Source organism: Mixophyes fleayi, chromosome 6 (genome assembly GCF_038048845.1).
Source record: "Mixophyes fleayi isolate aMixFle1 chromosome 6, aMixFle1.hap1, whole genome shotgun sequence".
Taxonomy (NCBI): Eukaryota; Metazoa; Chordata; class Amphibia; order Anura; family Limnodynastidae; genus Mixophyes; species Mixophyes fleayi.
This window is the reverse complement of record NC_134407.1, coordinates 209597877-209612964: the sequence shown is the minus strand read 5'-3', so window position 1 is coordinate 209612964 and position 15088 is coordinate 209597877. Positions and strand designations below refer to the sequence as shown.

At 40.1% G+C, this 15088-nt stretch overlaps 1 protein-coding gene across 1 annotated transcript; it reads left to right on the top strand.

Moving 5' to 3' along the window:
- The first annotated feature begins 4518 nt into the window (after positions 1-4518).
- LOC142159967 (uncharacterized) lies at positions 4519-14794 on the top strand. The gene is made up of 5 exons (XM_075214878.1): positions 4519-4560; positions 4767-4812; positions 11052-11214; positions 12323-12485; positions 14208-14794. Exons 2-5 carry the CDS (start codon positions 4783-4785, stop codon positions 14611-14613), a joined length of 762 nt encoding a protein of 253 aa, XP_075070979.1. The 5' UTR covers positions 4519-4560; positions 4767-4782; the 3' UTR covers positions 14614-14794.
- The last annotated feature ends 294 nt before the right edge of the window (positions 14795-15088 follow it).

Here is a 15088-nt window from a genome sequence, read left to right as displayed (position 1 = left end):
GACTGCTGTAGTACCGTGGTACACAGAGGAGGCTGCTGCAGTGTCCCTGTGTATCTATGACAGAAATAGTGACGTCACCAGGTCATGTGACAGCTGTAGTCACGTGGTACACAGAGGAGGCTGCAGTGTCCCTGTGTATCTATGACAGTGATGGTGATATCACCAGGTCATGTGACAGCTGTAGTCACGTGGTACACAGAGGAGGCTGCAGTGTCCCTGTGTATCTATGACAGTGATGGGGAATCAGACAGAGCAGTGATCTAGCTACAAACATTGTAATATTTATACTGACTGCAGATGGAGGAATTGTCTTCTCTGTCAGGATTATTCTAATTTAACAATGATTCTTTTTTTTTTCTTCTCAACCAGTCTACTAAAAGGTGCCTAATCTAAGGCATGTTACATAAGTATTAATGAATCCCACAGTTACCAAACTCAGGTCCCAAAGCCCTCCCGTTATAGAGGAAAATTTATTTACAATAACACTCAGCTCAGTAGCAAATAAAGTACCTCAAATTCTGTCAAGGAATGGAATCTTTTGGCATATATTTGTGAATTTTATTGGTTGCGCTTTCATATAGGGCAGTGATAACTAACCTGTGACAATCCAGGTGTTGTGAAACTACAAGCCCCAGCATGCTTTGCCAGCTACCAGCTAGTTATCTACTGGCAAAGCATGCTGGGACTTGTAGTTTCACAAAACACCTGGAGTGTCACAGGTTAGCCATCACTGATATAGGGCAACGTGAGGAAGATGATTGATTTTGTCTCCCTCTTTCCTGTCTCCACCATGTGTCTATGTCTGTTTTTTCATTAAAGCTTTGGGCCTGGGACAGCCTCTCCATCCCTTTCTCCCTTCACTGTTTGAAGATGTGTTTAAGTGTTTTGCCTTAATATATGCACACTCCCCTATATATGTGTCTGTGATCCCCCCTCACCCCCTCATTCACCTACCTGCTCCTCACAACCATTTATTGTTTGAAACTGTTGTGTTGTTTAAGTGATGCATGGTTAATGCAGTGCCTGTATTCTTGAATGTAATATATGTTTTTTGTACCTTTAGACAAAATATAGATACTTCTTCAATCAACAAAAACTTGCATTTTAGATTTACTGCCCCTTTAATTAATTGAGTGGCTACATTGTTATGTAATGGTGATGATGTAATAATGCAGGATACAGTTTGATGACCAGCTGGAGGAAAGCACTTTCTGACTTGTCTTGCTACATTTTATGATCCCCGACTTTTACACTCTTCTTACTGCTCCACTGTAAGTAAATATTACTTTATATGATTACCTTTCTTTTACTGTATTACAGAATAAGCAAAAATTACTTCTGCATACATGTTTTCAGTAGTAATTTATAGATAATGTACATTATGTCCATTACTTGCCAGTCTGTCAGACCATCATAACCTAATGTGCACATGTAGAAGTGGATAAAGCAGCTTTTCTCTTCTCATTGTGTAATTGTGTTTTGCTCATAGTTGTTCTCTACATGAAAAGAAGTGACATTGAATGATGGGCAGCTAAAAATAGATGTCCGATATATTTTAATGATCTCAAGAGATTGGGAAAACTCACACTGTTCCTTTACCTGTCGGAAAAAACCTGTTTGTGCAAAAAGCTTTAAAACGTAACCATAGGTAAGGCAGCATGTTGCCTTTCTCTAGCCAGTATGCTGGCACTTGTAGTTCCATAAAATACGGAGAACCACAGTTTACCAGCTTTTCATTTTAACCAAATTGCAGATGACATTAACCATTCTGTTTAATAGAGTGCTGTTTGCGTATACTTTGCACATAAGATAAAACAAGCACACTGTTAGGAGACTTTAAGGATGGCATTTAAAAAAGAAAATCTGCACTATATATTTGTGTGCATGCATTTGTGTGTGTGTGTGCGTGTTGGGGGTGTCCAATTTGAGATATGGGCGGTGCTGTGACCTGACTTTACTGAAACAGATTCAGACTTCAGGGGGTAAATGTATCATACTCCGGTTTCTTCAACTCGCGGGAGTTCGGCGAGATGACAGCTAAAATTTAAAGCGGCGCTGCCTTGTAAAGGCAAGTTTCCCTTTACAAGGCAGCGCCGCTTTAAATTTTAGCTGTCATCTCGCCGAACTCCCGCGAGTTGAAGAAACCGGAGTATGATACATTTACCCCCAGATCTGTTTTGCTTGAATACCCTTAGCCTGTACTGCCAGCTTTGTGTTAAAAACCAAAGTAGAATCAAGATGTCGTAATTTCACTCTAAATGCCCAAACATCATCACATACTTACCAACCTTTGGTAAGTTAATTCCGGGAGATCCCAGGCAGGGGGGCGTGGTTGGTGGGCGGCGGGGTGCGGTAATTCACGTCATTTTGGCTCCGCCCCACTCATTTGCTATGAGTAAATATACGCAGGCTTTCCCTTTTATTTATCACACAGACTTTTTCCTGCAGTCTCTGTGCAGGTCAAACATTGTCCCCAGCCTTGACCCTGTGCTCGGTTCCTCTAAGCTTCTTCATAGAGTTAACCAGGTATGAACTCTTTGCGGGTATATTTACTAAACTGCGGGTTTGAAAAAGTGGGGATGTTGCCTATAGCAACGAATCAGCATTTAGCTGTCATTTTGTAGAATGTACTAAATAAATGATAACTAGAATCTGATTGGTTGCTATAGGCAACATCTCTACTTTTTCAAACCAGTGATTGGTTGCTATAGGCAACATCTCCACTTTTTCAAACCAGCAGTGTAGTAAATATACCCCTTTAAGTTCATACCTCTCTTAAACTTTAAGACAGTCATTTAGTGCATCCTTTTTGTGATACACCGATGGGGACTTTTCCTTCCAATTTGCCTTTAATCTGCAAAATGCTTTAGCAATTGTACCACCTGCAAATTCATGATCAATGGACCATCGTTTTGCCATCTGTATACGGGATAAATATTCAATATCAAATATTGACTTAGCACCTTTGTGTTCTATATGATCGCTACCCATGCAAGAAATTATACATAGGCAAGATGGAATTTACTTTCTGAGAAAGGATGGCCCTACATTATGCAGAAATTAAAAAAGCTACCAAGCAAGGACTGAGTGATAAACCCATAGCTGACCGAATTGCTAAACTTCAACATCCATTGGTCTTATTAAGATACATGCTTATAGATCATAATCTCATACCCAGGACAGGGCGTGATCATAGTAATTTACTTCTACATTTGGAAGCCAGCTGGATACACAAACTGGATACCATGGGTCCGAATGGACTCAATGAAAAATTGTCTTGTTTTTTATAGTCTTTCCTAGGTGCTCTTAATATTCTCAGTTCTGCAAGTTCTTTTTTGTATTAATTTTTTTGTTTAAGTTAATTTCCTATCAGACTGGTCTTTTACACATCTTTCGGTACATGTGTGCTTTTATATCTGTTGATACATCTATTTCCCTTTTTAAGTAAATTGATATCTATGACATTACCTATGTTTTCTAATGAGATTAATTTGCATATCTTTCAGGTTAATATGTTCTATTGACTTTTTAAGCTTCCAGTACCACAATGTGAGATGATATCATACTTGCCAACTCTCCCGGAATGTCCAAAACGTTGCAGGGGCGGGGCCAAAATGACACGATTAACTGCGCCCCGCCCCCTCCCGCACTCTAGTTGCACCCCCTGTCCGGGATCCCCCGGACTTCACTATTTGAAAGTAGGCAAGTATGATATACTGTATATATTTACATGCAGACTTACACACATACATACATATATACATACATACATAAGGGGTGGTCATTCACAGTTTCACAGGTTATAGCCTGGATGCCTTGTCAGAATTGATCCACAGCCATTTATTGATGAATTTCCAAAAAGCGACAGCACTCTCGGGACATTTCCGTACATATTTCAGTAAACTTGTAAATGTTTAGCATGTTCAAAAGGCAGGTAGGGCAAGTGAGCAACCTGGGGCTTCAAGAAATGCTTACACAGCGGCAAAACTTTCTCTGATTATTGTATGTGCCACTTTGGGAAGTAGTAATGGTCACAGATCAGCATCCATCTGGGTACTTCTGAAAAGTTCAGTGGGAACTGTGATCCCCAGCCAGTCCTGTCAACCAAGTCTTCAAGTGATTTGTATTCTCCAGGGATTGCCTAGGAGACTGGCTGGGATTATTCCCCTGTAGCTACAAAGCAAGCCACAAAGAAGGACTGTGAAATACAGGAGATCTTCTTTGTTACCTGTTGGTATTGTGGATGTGTGCCTTCCTGAAAAAGAGTGACACTGATGCCGCTGCCTTGTCGGCAGAGAGATGGTAGTAGATGCCATGTGACAACCGGACTGCATTTGGGATGGATAGTTCATAGATTGACGATTAGACTGTCTTGGGTTGTATTGTTAACCTGTATATTATTTTACAATTTTATTGTGTAATTGTTAACCCTTAATTTAAAAGCTCTGCAGATACATAGTTGTATTTAATAAACAAATATCAAAGTATTCTTCTGTTGCCTGGCAGGTGTGCTAATCCTTTCCCATGTTCATTGTACAGGAGGCGGGTGACAATAGTCCGGTGAGTGCTAGCTTGGTGCGGGAGGTTCTGTTAGTTAACTCAGGGTACACTCTTTGCTGGTCGGTACAGACAAGTAGCCTGTGGACCCGGTATTGTGACATTATATACAAACCTTACCCACCTACCCTCCCGTTAGATTTGTTTGTGTGTTGAAGCCCATGAAATACGTCTATCTTAATTCCTTATCTTTCTTTCTGTTACTTTAGAAAAGATTAAAACAAGATGTTTCATTTCGCGGAACTGGATGAACAGGTAAGTGCCCTGTTTTGACTTTAGTAACAGGCTTATTGCTATATAGAATATTAATTTTATTAGGGGAGTATCGCACCTCTCTGTGGTTTGGGGTAACATTTCCCTGTAATGTAAAATTATTTGTTATATACAACAGCAGGGGAAATGTTAGATGATTAAATATAAAAGTTATTTGTGTTTATACATCATCATCATCATCATTTATTTATATAGCGCCACTAATTGCACAGCGCTGTACAGAGAACTCATTCACATCAGTCCCTGCCCCATTGGAGCTTACAATCTAAATTCCCTAATATAGACACGCACTCACACACAGACAGAGACTAGGGTCAATTTTGATAGCAGCCAATTAACCTACCAGTATGTTTTTGGAGTGTGGGAGGAAACCCACGCAAAAACATACAAACTCCACACAGATAAGACCATGGTCGGGAATCGAACTCATGACCCCAGTGCTGTGAGGCAGAAGTGCTAACCATTAGGCCACTGTGCTGCCCACATCATTCCCAGGTTAGTGCCTGGGCTATAATTCTCAGTGCATACATTTAGGTATGTGACACTAAACTAGGTTAAAATTTATTTGTAAAAATAGGAATGACTAGCACATTGCAAGACAATAACACTTGTCAAATAACATACATACTGAAAAGAGGGTTTGCTATTTAAATGAGAAGTATAAATGTAGAATTAAAAGGGTCTTTAAAGAAGATAATAAGATATAAGAAGACTGAGCATGGGGAAAGGCGTAGGAAGTAGGTACTCGCATACCTCCCAATAATCCTGATTTTAGCAAGACTATCATAATTGTGGTTTATTGAAAAGCGGGAGAAGGTTCTTAAGAATTTTGGTGTGGTTGGGTGGAATTTGTATGTATGGAGGATCTAAGAAGAGGAGTTGGCCTGGCCAAGACAAGGAGGAAGTGCTTACTGGTCCCTGTTCCTGCTGCGGTCCATCTGTTCTGTCCATGACATCCCCCGGCGCTGGAAACTGTGAATCAATCTGGATTTACTGTTAACCAATCAGCAGCCCTTGGGGCTGGCCAATCAGAGCTCGCCGCTGGCATTTTGAATCTGTACACCATGGCTCCGCCCCCTTGCAACGGCATATATTTAGCTGTTGTGAGAGACACCTGGCAGTTTGATGGCACAGACAGAAGAAGAAAGAGCTCCGGCGGGTCCAGCAAAAAAGAAGATGCCATCAGAAAGAGCCGCAGAGAGAATGTTGAAATCGAGCCAGAAGACTTCCACAGTGGATCAAGTGATCATTGTCTCTGAAGCAGCAGCAAGGGGAAGAGAAAATATGTGTCATGGTTCCCCCCTGCTGCCAATAAAAGCTGCCAGAGCAAGGTAAGGCCTTTGGCAAGACTGTCGGGCACTAGACCCATAGCCACATTGTTTCGGGCACTAGGCCAACAGCAACCATAGTTAGCTTTTGGCCTGTGGCTCATGTACATTTATGCTTAGGCCTGTGGCCGTTGGTTAAATCCAACCTTAGACCTGTGAGCACCAGTCTGTAAGTCAGGTTCCAGCCTGTGGGCACCAGTAACTCAGGCACTAGGCCATTGACCTCCAGCTCAGACATTAGGCCTGTTGTGCAATAGGAGCCTTCCCCTCTCCTCGTATTCCTGCCATTTTACGGGTGGCCCAATTCTCCTAGCCGGTGCCATCCTACAGTCTGTCACTCACTGGACCACCAGGGTGGTCCACTAGCCTTCAGTTGTATCATTATATATGTGCAACTCATATGTATGTAATACTTTCTAGTAAATTACTTATTTATTTTGCAAATTATTTATTGACCTTAGTGTATGTTTGTCAAAACTATAGAGAGAGGATTAAATTATGAAATAAAAAGGAAAATGTATTTAAACTATCGGTTTGCCCTTTCTGAAGATCTAACTGAATGCACAAAACAATGACTACGTTTTCACTTTTGTCACATAATTTAAGTCATGTGAGTGCCTCTCCAATGGGCCTGTTTATGGCTTCACCAGGCCAAGTGTCCAGTGATATGAATATACTTGAATCAGGAGCAAAAACGGGAGCACATTTGCTCCAGAACAAACCACAAGGGGTACAAATGCATTTTTTTGGGCAAAATACTAGCTGGTTTTGCATGTAGCACACAAATAATGGACTGGTTTTGCAAAGTTGCGAATTTGCTCCTTTTTTCTGTTGCTTCGCTCCTAACTCAATATCAGGCCCTTATGTATATTTCTGGATTGTACCTCCCAACATTTATAATCACTAAATCGTGACAACATAATCCCCGCCTTCGTTCTGCCTAAACTTCACCCCAATAAATCTCCTGCTGACCAAACAATGAATTGTTTCCATGACTAGGGGGTGACTCAAAGAGGGTGATTCTTCTATGGAATTGTGGCAGATCGAACAGGGGTCTCTTCCCTGGGTGGAAGTGTTGTCACTTCCTATGGATCCACCTCAAGAACCAAGTTCCTATGGGTCCACCTCAAGAACCAAGTTCCTATGGGTCCACCTCAAGAACCAAGTTCCTATGGCTCCACCTCAAGAACCAAGTTCCTATGGCTCCTCCTCAAGAACTAAGTTCCTATGGGTCCACCTCAAGAACCAAGTTCCTATGGGTCCACCTCAAGAACCACCTTCCTGTGGGTCCATCTCAAGAACCACCTTCCTGTGGGTCCACCTTAAGAATCACCTTCCTATGGGTCCTCCTGAAGAACCACCTTCCTATGGGTCCATCTCAAGAACTAGGCTGCCTATGAGAAAGAGCCTCTGCACTTGTCAGAGCTGAGACTGGCTGGACTTCAGATTTTTTTGTCTTTCTATTTGCACAACAGGATCTAGTTACCATGAATAGAAGAGACTCTGCAAGTCTTCCCAAAATGTTCCATGAGAAAGCTATCTAGGACACAGGATCCTTATAGAACATTGGTGGGGCCATGCTGACCCTTGTTTTTTACAACATTGCTCATGTAAATGAAATAATACTGAGTTGATCGATAATAATGGTCACTTGTTAATTAAAGAGAACTTGTCAGATTAATAATAGTAAGCAATACTTTCCCCAAAACAAATTGTTTCTACCCAACCTTATCTATGGTTATAAACCACAGTGTTTGTGCTATTAAGATCTTAAGTGTGCTGTATCGTGTGTATCTTGTTACTAATGCGATCTCTACTCTGCTCTGAGACACATGAGATATAGGAGCAGAATGGGGAAGGAGACGGCCCCTTCATTTACATACCTCTCATAATTAGTACAGGTATTCCTCACTTAACGACCGAGTTCCGTTCCAACGACTAGGTTGTTAAGCGAATTGGTCGCTAAGTGAGTACAGTACTGTAATATACACCTACATGTATTGTAATCATTTATATTGATTCTGAATAAAGAAATGGACAAGAAAATTGTATTTTGAAGTTTGCTTTACTTTGCATAACTGCATAACATAAAAGAAACATTGGTACAGTAAAGCTGTACAAACAGCAACAATTACAGTACAGTACTGTATAACAAAGAGGAGATCACAGGGAGATCACAGCAAGGATATCTAAGGACCTGTAGATGTATGAGTGGAGGTCCTAGGTGTAGGTTTCGGGAAGTATTCTTTTAGTGTTGTTTGTTTAGTAATTTTTTTCTTTTCTTCATAAATTTCACGATAGCATAGTAAAACATTATTTATTTTCCGCTCCACTTTCATGAACCGTTCCACATTTGGGTCCATAGCCTCTAGTTGTAACATAGCCGCATTCACTTTTGAAAACACACCAGCTAACTTTTTTAAAGTGAACTTCTTTTGTACTTCTTCCATTGTTTCCTCTTCGTCATCATTTTCCAAGTGTTGCTGAGCTTCCAACTCCATTAAGTCTTCGTTGCTCAGCTCTCCCTCAACATATTCCACTAGTTCTTCAATATCTTCTACTTCAACCTCTAAATTAAGATTGCTAGCTAGTTGCACAGATGTTTGATTTATGACATCGACCTGTGTGTCTACATCAAATACTTCAAAATTATTTGCAAATCTTTTTAGGCATTTTTTCCATATGCCTTGCATACATTTTTCTGACACTTCCTTCCAAGATGAATCAACATTCTGTATGCAGTGATAAATATTGTACGACTTCCAAAAATCTCGAAGGGTTACCTCATTACTTTCAGTTTCTGCTACAGCTTTGAAAAAAGTTGTGCGCAAATAGTGCGCTTTGAACGTGGCTATAGCCCCCTGATCCATTGGCTGAAGAATGGCAGTTGTGTTTTTAGGCAGATACACCACCTTTACATCCGGGTGTAGATCATCAAGATGTTGTGGATGGCCTGGGGCATTATCAAGGAGGAGCATAATTTTAAAGACAACTCCCTTCCCCTGACAATATTGCTTGACTTGGGGTATGAAGCAGTTGAGGAACCAATCCTCAAACAAAGCTTGTGTCATCCATGCCTTCTTATTTGAACGGTAGTAAACGGGCAATGTGTGCTTATTAATCTGCTTAAATGCACGTGGGTTCTCTGAGCGATAGATGAGGAAAGGCTTTAACTTGAACCCGGCGATATTTCCTCCCAACAACAGGGTGATCCTATCTTTAAAAGCCTTGAAACCGGGCATTGTCTTTGCTTCCTTGTGAATGTAAGACCTTTCCGGCATTTTTTTCCAAAAATGTCCGGTCTCATCCACATTAAATATCTGTTCCATACAGTAGCCACCTTTCTCAATGATTTCATCAAATTCGTGAACAAATTTTTTAGCTGCTTCAAAGTCAGCGCTTGCTGCCTCACCACAGGTACTACGATTATGCAAATTGAATCTTCGACAAAACCGTTGAAACCATCCATGGCTTGCCATAAATGTTTCTGTTGATTCCTCCTCTCCTTCACGCTCCTTCAAAGTATCAAAGATACTGCGTGCCTTAGCTTGAATTATGAAAAGGCTCATCAGCATTCTTTTTTGTAGCTGGTCGTCAAACCAGATTGCCAGTAACTTCTCCATTTCATGAATGAGGCCTTTCCGCTGCCTTGTTATGATGGCTTTAAATCCCGTTGCGGCTTTCACTGCCTCTTTCACTCTATCTTTGTCCTTCAGAATTGTTGAAATGGTGGAATGTGCCAGCTCCAAATCTTCTGCTATCACTTTCACTTTTTTACCAGCTTCATAGTCTTTAATAATCTTCATTTTCATCTCAAGGTCAATAGCCTTTCTTTTTTTGGACATTTTTTATCTATGGGTGCACACAAGGGTTCAAATTTAGAAACCAAATACTGTACAGCTGTATGTTGTATGTACTAATTGAGTGTGAATGAGAGCTAACTTACACATGCACATACACATGCTTTAATAGCGAGGACATGTATGGCAAATTATTGCAAGTCTTGTTTGGGGGACCCACATAATGGGGATGTGGGGCACTCGTATAAATAGTGTCCTATGTATCTGGTTACTAAAATAATAAAAATTCTTTTAATTTTAAAATAGTTTCAGCAGCTTAGTTGAACGATGAAAATACTGTACAAGTTTCAAGTACTGTAGAGCTAACTTACCGCACAATGGAGACTGCAAGGGTATCAGGTGCGTCTTGTCTTGTCTTCTTCAGCTCAGAAAGAAACTATGCGGGTACTAAGGGCGTGATTACTTCACGTCGCAAGGGCACAGGTCATTAATTTCCCCTATTGCTGAGCGGCGGAGCCGGACGTAACAACGGGTCGTAAGTCCGAATGGTCGCTAAATAGGTCGGTCGTTAAGTGAGGAATACCTGTATTATAGAATGATTTTAGGTTTTTTTTTTCATTTTTTTTCCCCTGCTCTGTTCTGGAGCTGAAGGTGTTACATTGTGTACACAGAATTTGAGTGCACCAGGGAGAGAGGCGTTAGTAACTAAGCACGGGATTGTATAGACACTACAAACATCACCATGCCTACTCTCTGAGAATGTCTGGGAGGGTCCATAATTTTTGTGAGCTCTCCTGAAAGAGCAGGCACCCTCTTGGATCTCAGAAGAGGCGGGGCTTAATGCAGTGAATCGCTACAGAGGGCGGGGCTACCGTGATGCGATGATGTCACCGTGCCCCCTCCCATGCTCGCCATCTGACCTCCTCTCCGGGGATCTCCTACAGGGGAGAAATTACAAATTGGCAATTATAAGATAGCACTATATCTTTCATGTATTATTTAACTGATATTGTTCTACGTTACTTTGTAGCAAGTTTTCAATAGTTGTATATTATTCAACAAGAGAGTGAGTTGAGTCTTTCTGTAATTAAAGGCCTTGCTACTCAATCACCATGACTTGGCCCCCACCATACAGGTCACTGTGAGAATGAGAGAGAGGGGTCTGGGCATGACTCTTCTGAGAAACACAGATTGTTTTCTGGAGATTCAGTCGATAGCAAATGATGGACCAATTGCCAGCAGTGGACTGCAAATAGGTAACATAAATTAATCATTTCCATATATATGCAATAGCACAATAAGTGTTAAGTAAGAAAGTCAAATATATGAGCGGGTCAGAAAAGCACAATAAAGCCACCAATTTATTACTAAAGAACTAAAGGGTTAAAATCCCATTGGCAGTATATCACATGTAGTACATAACTAGATCCTCCAGCAAACAGCAATAGTACCCGGGTAACCCACAGAAGTAATAGTGTCACCAACTGAAATAGCAAATGCTACCTACATCAGGAAAAAAACAACTTGTATATAGTGAGAGAATTGACTTACATATACAATTCCATGCATTTAAATCTAAGGTGTGCAATAATTGAAATATTACATCTAAAAACATTATAATAATTAAGTAAATCAGTTATTGTTATTCATACTAGCCCACTCTTCCAGAAGAGTGGGCCATTCTACCGCACCCTGGGCCTGATTCATTAAGGATCTTAACTTAAGAACCTTCTTATTTAATTCTCCTGGACAAAACCATGTTACAATGCAAGGGGTGCAAATTAGTATTCTGTTTTGCACATAAGTTAAATACTGACTATTTTTTCATGGGAGCTGCAAGATGAAATCCAGAGAGAAACCTACCGTAATAACGGTATTTACGCACACTATTACCGTAATAATGGTAATAGTGCGCGCGCCACCAGATTTTTGGCTATAACGCCAAGAATTGAATATGCCCCTATGAATAAAAATAGTGCATTCGTTTTTTATTTTTTATATACTTAGTCCGGGAGTCAGCACGGATCGAGTGGTGTGCTATATTTAATAGCACATTATACTAGAAGTTATAACTATCACATTTAGCACATTAAAACATATCAGGGAGGTTAAAGAGCTACAAAGTAACTCTGGACTGTAGAACAAAACACCTTCATCATGCAGGCTGGGGGCAGAGAAATAGACAGTGTACTTTGTCTGTAAGTACTTGATCAGCACTGTATCACCAGTAATGTAAGGGTAAATTAAAAATAATTTACTGTAATCTGGAGCTTAAAAGTGCTGAATTGGGCAAAATAACAACATATTTTGTAACCAACTAACTGCTTCAAGTTATTTTACATTAAAGTATATTACCATTTACAGGAGATGAATTAATTGAATTTTATAATAAAAATGTTCTGGCTTGGAATCTTCGAGAATTTTTGAGGCTGTTAAGGACCATTGGTCCTGGAGAAGAGGTCCAGATTTTGGTTTATCGGGGTCGGACAGATGCCAAGGCTTTTCTAACAGAGGTTCGTGAGGAAAAGTGAGTTTCATATAAGCCCTGGTCCATGTATAATTAATCTAAACAAGACAAAGTCATAGAGGTAGATTTACTAAACCTTCTAAAATAGAAAAGTGGAGGTGTTGCCCATAGCAACCAATCCGATTCTATTATTTCCTAGCATGTACTAGTTAAGTGATAGCTAGAATCTGACTAGTTGCTATGGGCAACACCTCCACTTTTCATTTTTAGAAGGTTTAGTTGATCTACCCCCTAATGTTTATACTATAAGAACTGCACATATTTGGAACTCTTCAGACACTGACAGATCCCAGTTATCATATCCAGCATAATTGTGTAATAATACCAAACAAGGGCCTGTTTTAGAGTAGCATAACTCACAATGTGATACCAGTCTGGTCAGCACAAGGCAAAATTCCCTAGGGGAACTGGGCCCATAGAGCAAACAAGACTTATGCTGAAGAACCCTAGGGCTGGTGGGTGCCAAGATAAAAGTCAGAAAATCAACACGTATGTTTGTAAAACATGCTGCAGCTTGTGGAACTAGAAGTGCCAGCATTCCACGGTAGCTAGGGCCAACTCGAACATGTAACTTATGGAATAGTAAAAAAACACTGAATTTTGTATTAGTTTATTTGAAACACTCAGCGAAATCCCTCATTTACCACTTTTCTCCTAAATCCATAAGGAATATCTTTTCTTCTCTTCTGAAGTAGTCCAATTGGATGAAAGTAAAAAACCCTGATAAGACGACGAGGACTTGCTCCTAACGGAGAGAACATTTTCTTCTTTCAGGACAGAAATAAATGTCCTTATTGATTTAGTAGAAGTGGTAAATGAAAGATTTTATTACCTGTGTGATTTTTTTTTTAAAAGGTACATTTTTGGAACCCTAATTTCTAGTGGGCCTTGGCTGCCAGAGCATCCTGGTTCTTGTAGTTCCACAAACGTTAGCATGCTCTGGCAGCCATGGACATGCTCCCTCAAGCAGTCAATGGCTGCCAACATATGCTGGGTCGTGTAGATGCACAAACATACTTCATTTTATGACTGTAAACTCGTACCCTGGCACTGTCCACCCAAGAAGTACCAGGGTGAGCCCAGGGTGATGATTTGCTGGCTGGAGGTTCAATGATAACCAGCCTAGACTATAGCACTGGTGCAGTTTACTTATTTAAGAAGGAGTACATGGTTTTTATATTATTTATTTATTTACTATTTTTTTTAAGTAGTACAAATACGTGCTGTGGACATATCTTTAAACCAGGCTGCAGGAGATGCAAAAAATATGCCTCCTAAGATGGAGATGTGGCCTACGTTATACAGACTGCCTCTCTAGCAGGCATTAGTGTAGCACGCCCGTATTGTAAAAAAACACCCCAATCCACCTCTCCAAGTGTAGGAGCCCACAAATACAAATTGAGTCAAAATCCTTCACTACATGCGTAGTAAAACAAGTAAGATTATTGACACCCGCAGTTGGACTTGCGTCCAACTCCAGATTCTAAGGGCTAGATTTACTAAACTGCGGGTTTGGAGAAGTGGAGATGTTGCCTATAGCAACCAATCAGATTCTAGCTGTCATTTATTTAGTACATTCTACAAAATGACAACTAGAATCTAATTGGTTGCTATAGGCAACATCTCCACTTTTTCAAACCCGCAGTTTAGTAAATATACCCATAAGTGTTCTACTAATGAGCCCTGAACTAATGAACAATACACTAACTTTCTGTTTTACAGCACAGAACTGGTTACGAATTACGAATCGTCATCAGTTTCTGTTGAAGAATTTTCATTTTTCCAGGAAGATACTTCAGGACAAGCATCAGCAGATACCTTGGGTCAGAGTTCTGCTAGTAGTCTTATCAGGGTGCTGAGTGTAGGGATATACACAGATTGTGATGTAATGTTTCACAGGGCTTGGGAAGATGATGATGACGAGGATTCTAATCACTTGTGGCTGCAGAAATATTCTGTCCCAGTAGGACGCTTGTCTCCCAAAATTGTATGGCAAGACAAAGACATAAGTATAATGAAGAAGATTAAATATGTTACTGAGGAAAAGATCAGAGAATGGACTCAACGTAATACGAAGAGTAAACCCACTATTGAGGTTAAACCAATAATAGGAAAGAGCCTTTTATAGTGGTGAATAAACAGTAAAACATTGATGTGTCACTGAATATTTATATCCCACCAGTTATGATTCTAAAATCTATAAAATGATGAATTATGTTTATATACATTCTGTAATTTAATATTAGCCTGATATTTGAGGCATTTTTAGTTTACCTTTAAATAACTTTACTGATATTGAAATAATACTATGAGAGCATCATGCTTAATAGAAAAAAATAAAAAGTTAGAAACAAAGATATTATTCATTTGTCAATTTGTGGCCAAAAGTGAGTCTGGGACCCGGAGTCCCAGACGAGGTTAAGCTCGTCTAGGACTCTGTTTTGTAGCTTGGAAGGGAAACCTGCACATCACTTCTTAATATCCATGAGGGCATACGTCATAAGATATAATGTATTATCTGCTTACTCACTAAGGACCTGAGCCATAAAGGAAACTAAGGCACAAAAAAGGAGTAAGTGTTCCCCGGGACAAACTATCTTACA